Here is a 9,145-nt window from a genome sequence, read left to right as displayed (position 1 = left end):
TGGAAGAAGATGAGATTAATGATTCCAGTTGGTTCAATGACGAATGGCAATATAAGGACTTAACTTACCCTGACATAAGTGATGAAGAAAGGGGGATGAAGAGGGGTATGGGCATTTTTCTACATTTACTATGCCAAAAAAATGGTTAATTTCAACTCGGAAGTGGGAACATATTTTGTGGATAAAGAAGACATCCTTGATGCCATCAAAAGTTATGTAGTAGAAAATGGGAAAAATTTGAAACTTGTTAAAAATGATAAAAAAAATTAAGGTTAAATGTTTGGGATCAAAATGAGAATGTCCGTGGAGGGCATATTTTGGTTTCATGGATGCACTAAAGTCATGGCAACTGAGGATTGTGGTTGACAGGCATACATGCAGTAGGGAACACAAGTTGTGGCTATTCAATAAAAAATGGCTTAGTAGAAAATTGGAAAAAACACTGAGAGAGAATCCTAATGTAAAAGGAGTTGATATTAGAGATAAAATTACTAGGAAATGGAACATAACAATATCTAAGAACATGGCTTACAGGGCCAAAGCCTATGCATCAGACGAAGTGGCAGGGTCCTTCAGTAAGCAATATAGTAGAATTTATGATTATGCTAATGAGTTATTGGCAAGAAACCCTGGGCCTACAATCAAGGTGAAAGTTGAGTCATATGATGGGAAATCAATATTCAAGAGGTTTTACGCATGCCTAAAGGCATGCAAAGATAGCTTTGTCTCATGCAGGCCAATCATTGGCCTTGATGGAGTCTTTTTGAAAGGCAGACATCATGGTGAGCTATTAACTGTTGTGGCTCGCGATGCAAACGACCAAATGTTGCCACTAGCATATGCAATCGTAGAAGTTGAGAACAAGGAGACCTGGACATGGTTTATGGAGCTACTGATTAAAGACCTAGGTGGACCTGAGGTGTGTTCTTCACTTACAATCATATCAGATCAACAAAAGGTAACTTCCATTATAATTATAGACTTTTTTTAGGGTTTATCTTATAGAAATGAATTGAAATCAATAGCATCTAAGTTTTTTTATGACTTATTCACAGGGTTTGTTACAAGCTGTACAAGATGTTGTTTCTGGAGTTGCACAAAGATTTTGTGTAAGGCATTTATATGCCAACTTCAGGAAGAAACTCAGTTTACATAAGTTTTACTTAACTTTTAATTTTTTATTATTTAACATATTCATTGTGTGGCATACATCTTTATTCAAGGTTTTGGTCCAGATCAAGGTTCACAAGCACAACTCAATGTGATACTTTGGTTAATAACATGTCAAAAGCCTTTAATAGTGTGCTGGTAAATACGAGGACAAAACCAATTATTACAATGTTGGAGGAAATCAGACTATACATGATGAAGAGATGGGCCACTAATAGGTCAAGGGTAACATCATTTAAGTCATCAATTTGTCCAAAAATACTGAGTAGACTACAAAAGGAGGCACTACTAACAAAGTCTTGGATTCTCAGGTATCCAAGAATTATGACATATGTATATCTTTGTTTATGTTATCCCAAGTATCATATAACTAATGTTGGCTTATCTTGACTGTTGGTCTGCACAAAGGCTATTTGAAGTCAGACATGTGTCCCAAAGTGGGGACAAGTTTGTGGTGGATATAGATCAATATTCATGCTCTTGCAGGAAATGGAGCCTTAGTGAAATACCTTGTGTACATGTGTAACACCCCAAATAATTTAAAGGGTATTACTGGTAGTAAAGACTAAATTAATTTGATATCTGATATAAAACAATCAAACTTTATTTCAATTCTTCCAAAGTATAATTCCAAACTTACAAACTTTAAACAATATAGTCTTCACCACTTAACATAAATTCGAAATTAAACTTATAAGTCTTACACAACATTTTTTTTCCAATGCAATTTTATTCTTTTTACAAAAATCTCTGAAAGTTTTTTCCCCGCATCTCTCTCATCATCTCTAAGCTTTTTCAACCGCATCTGCAACATTATCTGCTCACATATAACTTGAGTTATATGATCATAGCACAAACAAATAAGGGTAAGCCAACCATATCATACAATCCTTAAACTTACGTATAATATAAATGTTTCAATCAAGTATTTCTGCAATTTATAAATACCATTATCTCGATGTCATTAATTCATTTTTTTTCTTAACTTCTTCAAAATCATCTTTCTTATTTTCATAAACCTTACAAGTATACCATGCTTACTCACGAAGCCTTATGGTCAGACCGCTCTTTGCCTGCTTCCTTAAGCCTTACCTGTATACTATGTCTTACTTTCTGAAGCCTTATAGTCAGACCTCTCTCTACCTGCTTCCTTAAGCCTTACCTGTATACTATGTCTTACTTTCTGAAGCCTTATGGTCAGACCTCTCTCTGCCTGCTTCTATAAAACTTACGAATCATATGTTTATGTCAAAGCCTTATGGTCAGACCACTTTCTGCCTGCTTTCATAAAACTTACGAATCATATGTTTATATCAAAGACTTATGGTTAGACCACTTTCTGCCTGCTTTCATAAACCTCGCGTGTTACTTTGCTCATATCAAGCTCTCATGGTATAAACCGAACATACTACTCCCAGTAGTAAACATCATTTCATAAGTAATGATTTCTTATATCCACTCCAACATTTCATAAAATCAATAATTCACACCCTCTTATCCACCTAACTCAATCATATTCATTCTTTAATCATAAATTGACAATAACCCATTTTGGTGTCAATAAATTAAACATATTGCAAGATATCATACTTCATATTATAAACTCATTTTTTCCCATAACGAGTATAACTCAACATATTTTCACCAATCAATGGTCATAGATCAGCCAAAATACATCAACATATCTTAGAAACTACATATTAAAGTTTGGGCTCAATGTAATGGTAAATGAAATATATATGAAGTTTTTACCATGATAACTTAAGAACAAAAATATAGTGTTCATCATACTTTTCAAAATTTCAAAATTTATTTCTCAACACATAGACTTCTAACGGTCAAATTATAGTAATATATCTTAGAAATCATATATCAAATTTTCAGGTTGATCTAACGGTCAAATAGAACAAAATCTATATTTTACCGAGAGGACTCAGTAACACAATAACACGGGTAATTAATTTACTCAAACATGCAGAATTTATTTCTCCAAGCACAGACTCTTAATTAATGATCCGAACGGTCAAAGTGAAGAAATAGGTCTTAGGATTCATATATTAAAATTTTAGCTAAATCCAACGGTAAAAACAATTAAAAGGAATGTTTTACCACAATAACTCGAAAATAAGAAAAATTATAATCATGAAAACTAATTTTACACAAGTGAATAGATAACTACCATTACCAAAATTTTAACATGTTCATAACTCATATTCATGATCATAATATGTATAAATATCATATGTAAGAAAGGATTAGCTCCCCTACCATCAAAATAATCTTAATATAAAAATTCAGGGAAAACAAGAACTTGAATCTGACAGAACGATTAGACAACTCCCCATCCTTCCAGAAAGATGCAATAAAAAAATAGATAAAACAATAAAATTTCTGGGGAAACAAGAAGTTGAATATGGCAGAGCCGGTTAGACAACTTCTCATCCTTCCAAAAATACAATATAAATAAGAAATAAAAGGTCTGGGGAAACAAGAGGTTGAATCTGGCAGAGCCGGTTAGACAACTTCTCATCCTTCCAAAATTGCAAAAGAAACAACTAAATGTTCTAAGTAATAATAACGTAAAATTAGCATAACAGAATCAATATCACGTTTTACAACCATCAAACTTGTGTCTCATCACAGAAGCATGTTCTCATTCAAAATTCAAGATCAAATTAGCATAACAGAATCAATATCACGTTTTACAACCATCAAACTTGGGTCTCATCGTAGAAGCATGTTCTCATTCAAAATTCAAGATCATCCAGAAACAAAATACTCCATATTCAAGATTTAGGATTAGACAAAAGAAAAGTATTGTATACTCAAGATTCAAGAGTAGCTTCCCTTACCTGATTCTCGCTCCTTTCTGAATGAAGAGCACTTCTTCAAAAGCTCTCGCTACCTTCTCTACAACTCAGATTCTATTCCTAATATCTCCTTATTTTTGACAAAAGTCTTACTCAATTTCACTCTCCTCCCGTAGAACTTCATTTCTTACCCCTTTTTATAGTTGAAGTTAGGGGTTACTGTAGTAGTACTGTAGCAGTACTGTAGCTGTACTACAATTACTGTAGCAGTATTGTAGCTGTACTACAATTACTGTAGCAGTACTGTAGTTGTACTACTATTCACTATAGCGGTACTGTAGCTTGTACTACATTTTTCCTGTAGCAGTACTGTAGCAACACATGATTCACAAGGTATTTTTACTGTAGCACTGTACATATTTTACTGTAGCACTATACGTATTTTACTGTAGCACTTTACTGTAGCATTTATACATAAAATTATTTTTTTTATTTCAAAAATATCTAGTATCTTAATTACAACAAATTTCAAGGGTCTTACAACATGCATTGGCAGCAATGAGGTTTCTCAACATAGATGCAGAGGACTACATACTTGTATGCTTTAAAAAGTCAATCTATGAAGAAATTTATTCCTCTATTATATATCCCATTAATGGAAACAACATTTGGGAGGTAACCCAATGTCCAGATGTCATGCCTCCATCAACAAGACAGATGCCTGGTCGTCCTAAGAAGAAAAGGAGTTTAGAGCAATGGGAGTTGAAGAAAAGTAGCACCAGAATGTCTAAAGGGGGATTACTGAAGAGATGTGGCATGTGTAGGGAAAGAGGGACAACAACCCAGTTCATTGCCTGAGGGTGAACCAGATGGAGAAGAACCACTTCAGAGTTGAAGAATGTTATATGTTTTAGTAGTAGCAAATGTAATAGGGCAAAGTTTGATGTTTATCATCTTACAGACATGTGTTATAAACAATGTTTTAAGGTTTCAGTATGTAATAGCCTAAAGTATCCTACATATTGGTACTTGTATGAATAATGGATGTCTACTTTTTCGTATTAATATACAAATGTTGAGTTCGACATTGGCAGTTTCTTTTATTGCAAGTAAATTAAAAATTTATTATTTTTCATCATTGTGCCCTTAGTTGAATTCCTCTTTCAGTTGTTTATTCAGGTCCCAAGATAGCAGTATTATTTTAGTCTTGTACTGTGTATGTTTGTAATTATGTGTTCTCAACTGTTGATGGAGCCTTTATTGAGAACTGTTTTACAGGTTCTATGCACATGTTATGCTATACATAGGGCAACTGTTGACAACAAAATGAAACCAAAACAGAGACAACAATTCAACTCATTTTTTCCAAATTATCATTTCACTAAACATTTGAAACCGATACATCTTCATAGCAGAAAACATAAATACATTGCAACCTCTAAATTAAAAAGAACTATATTAACATTATCAAGTCAAGCCTACAACGAATACCAAAACAGACCTAAATTATTAAGCTCTTCCCATCAACATTGCAATTATAATAATGTTCGTCACACATAGAACACTAACAACCCCAACCAAAAATTTCATCCAGCTTTGAAGACCCACCACAACTTTCTGCACACCAACAATCTTCTTATCACTTTCATTTTCAAAACTCTTCAGCAACCTCTCATCATTTGCTTCCAACACCTCACAGCTAACACTTTTTCAATTTCCCAATCAGTGAACCACCTGAAGTAGTTGCATCCACCATTTTCACTTCCAACCTTATACCTAGGGCAACCCCAGAATTGTTTGTCGCGATTCTTACTAGTTTTCGCAGTCCTCAACACAGACTTCTCTCCACAATGGCAGATCAGCGAAGCATCATTCCTGTTCCACCCTCATCTCCATGAGAGCTCACAGACCGCAAATGTTTTCTTCCACACTCGTTGCAAGTGGAAGAGGAACATGAATGACCCATCGACATTGTTGCGTCTTCTGCTTTCGCACTTCCCTGTTTCGAAACTTCACATGCTTGCTAATCTTCAACAACAAAGAACCCTAAAGACTTCGTGCAAGGTTCACCCTAAAGAACCCTAAATCCTATATTTCATAAATCATATTATTTCAATTTAACAACTTCCCAAATGCCACGTTTAAACTCTAAACATGCCACGTTTTAAGAAAATAACATGTAATCCTTCCACCTGTGCAAAAACTTAATCCCGTTAACTAAATTTAATGGTAAGGACTCAATTGATTTAAATTACCACTTATAAGGACTCACTGGAGATTCTAACAAGAAGGAGATCAAAGTGAAAAAACCTCACAAAATAAAAACAACTAAAAAGTTTAAATTATTTTTAAATTGTCTTTTAAAAAATATCTAATAAATTATTTTTTAAGTGGAGTAATTATAATTGTCTAACTTTATCATAACTTTGAACTGTTGTATAGTTAATGATTGTTACCGCACTGTAGTTTTAAAGTAGATCTCATTTTAAGTGAGTCAAATCCTTCATCTACCTATACCCAATAAAATTTACATTGGAAACCATAAAATATGAAAAACTATGATTAAATTGGTTAATTTTTTTTTAAATTTTAAAAAGTTCTATTTCATGAGTATCTGTTTGAACGTGTAAAGAAAGTGGTCATTATTTTATCGAACAGATGTACCCTACCAAAAGGAAGATATTATTTTAAATAATTAAATAGTAATAATATATATATATATATATATATATATATATATATATATATATATATATATAATATTTTAACCGGAAAGCACCGGTTTTTTTTGAGGTGGGTCCGTTATGGTATAGTGGAAATGGTAAACAGAAAGATGGTCGTCTTATTATATAATCTGGCACATAGATAGGAGATAACTCAAACCAATTGTGATAAGCTATTGGAGTGAGAAAGGAGAAAGGAGAGATAAAAAGGGAAGACGACATATCAGAAAGAAGTGCGAAGTGATGGTGATTCACAGACTGGAATTGTGCATAACCATGGTTCGATTGGCCATAGAATTCGTGATGAGCGTGGCAGAAACGGTGGTCATAGTTCAACAAAGAACCGCAGAACCTCTCGGAAGTTTGAATCGAGCAAGTACTCCTCTTCCTTTCTATGGCTACCTCCGTTGAATTCTCTTATTTTATTTTATTTATGAAATTTCTCAACTTGTATATCTTTTTTTCTGGTGCATCAAACTCTGATTGATGCAAACCCTTGAATTGTTGTAAGAAAAATCGATGCCCTTGTTTTTGTTGGGTTTGCTTGCTGGACTTCTTGCTTTATATGAATCCAGTTCCTGCTTATAGCTGATGAATGAATGAACCATATTAAATTTGTGTTCTTTCCTCTCTTTCTGTTTTGTTCTTTCTTGTTTTTTCATCTTTATTTTTAATTAAATTTTTATTGTGTAGGTATTTTTTTATGTTCATTTTTTAAATTTAATTATTTTTTAAAACTATTATACATATTTATAATATAAAATAATTGTATAAGAAATTCTTTCATATAAATCGGTAATTTATGTAAATATTTTTCAAAATTATTATATATTACATACACATAATAATAATTTATTTATTTTTATTTAAATAACTACATGACATTAAAATTAACATAAATATTACTTTTAATTTATTAATTACAGTAAAAAGAGTAGGGACACAACTCAATATTTTTCTAATAATATATATCAATGGAAATATTTCTATTTATTTACATAATGTATTTATTTCACTTTTATGGGAATATAATAATGCATGAGGAGATGTTTTTGGTTGGTATATATTTGATGGATTACCTTCTATAATTATTATCTAGATCTATTGGATACATCAAACGTTTGTTTTTATTTTCTGCCCATTAAGTCTACATTCTGTTTAATTTGGTGGAAACGTAGATATTCAATTTGTGGGAAATGATGAGAGAATGGTGGTTGGAAGTTGGAAACCCGTTTTCATCAAAACCTTAAAAAGCAAGAAAACTTGAATTGACACATTCAACTAAGGTTTTCATCAAATTACAGTTTTAGTAAAATATAACTTTTTAATGCCTTTATTTAATGAAAAATGTTCATACTTTTACCACATGTAAAAAATTATAATTTAATATTATTTAATATATTTTTCATTAACTAAGATTATATATATATATATATATATATATATATATATGTATGTATGTATATATATATATATGTATGTATATATATTAAATATATTAAAAATTATTTATGTAATAATCTTTGTACTGTTCTTGTTACTAAATATTTAATAAAAGTTATATTTTTATATGTAAAATATAAATACAAATTTATGCGTAAAAAAATTAAATATTTTACCACCTTTACTAGATTGAAACGACTTTTCCTATGTAGCTCTAAAAGGAATATTTTACGTAAAAGGTATTTTATAGTATACATAATTAATTTTCACTTTCTAATAATGGTTGATCCTAAACTTTTTTAATACCAATTTATATTTATAAGAGTTAAATATGTTTTTAGTCGCTAAACTAAGCGAATTTATTTTTGGTCATTCTTTCAAACTAAGCTATATTTTGTTCTTTCTCCTAAAAAAGATTTAATTTTTCGTCCTCCAAAACTAACGGCGTTAAAAATTAGCTGAGGTGGCTAACGGTAGTGTGCTACGTCATTTTTTTTCTGACATTGGGTTAATCTTTCCCGACCATTCTGCTCAACTTCCCAACCTCAAACCCCTCGACGCACCCGTTGAGCTCCCTCTGGTCATTAACGGCCTACTTCATCCGAGCGAGCCTCTCGTCGCCACCTTCATCCACCGGGGAGCCACAGAGCCTACAGTCAAGTGTGGGGAGGCTCGAGGTGGGGTTGAAAGCACCGTAGTGGCCGCGGAAGGCAGGGCCGATGTTGACAACGTCGAGGGAACGGGGCTCGAACCAAACTATATTTTACCCTACAGACCTCCCAGTTTTATTTAATTAATATTTAATTTTGTGAAATACTACCAATTCACCTATTGGCATTTAGTCTTTTATTCAACAGGTCGTTTCAGCACTGTTTCACTTCATCTTCTTCCTTGGCTAACAATATTCAATAGGTCGTGCTCACACTGTTTCAGTTCATCTTCTTCCTTGTTGGCTAACAAAGATTTGCTGCTTCTAATCAAAACCAACACCGCCAAAAC

At 32.5% G+C, this 9,145-nt stretch overlaps 1 protein-coding gene across 1 annotated transcript; it reads left to right on the top strand.

Annotated features, from left to right (window-relative positions):
- The first annotated feature begins 523 nt into the window (after positions 1-523).
- Positions 524-1,113, top strand: LOC148206599 (uncharacterized). The gene is made up of 2 exons (XM_088103457.1): positions 524-952; positions 1,051-1,113. The coding sequence occupies exons 1-2, from the start codon at positions 524-526 to the stop codon at positions 1,111-1,113; spliced, it is 492 nt and encodes a 163-aa protein (XP_087959583.1).
- Positions 1,114-9,145: the final 8,032 nt, after the last annotated feature.

Source organism: Vigna umbellata, chromosome 1, assembly GCF_029865625.1.
Source record: "Vigna umbellata cultivar VRB3 chromosome 1, Vumbellata_1.0, whole genome shotgun sequence".
In the NCBI taxonomy this organism is placed as follows: domain Eukaryota; kingdom Viridiplantae; phylum Streptophyta; class Magnoliopsida; order Fabales; family Fabaceae; genus Vigna; species Vigna umbellata.
This window is presented reverse-complemented; position numbering and strand designations above follow the sequence as displayed.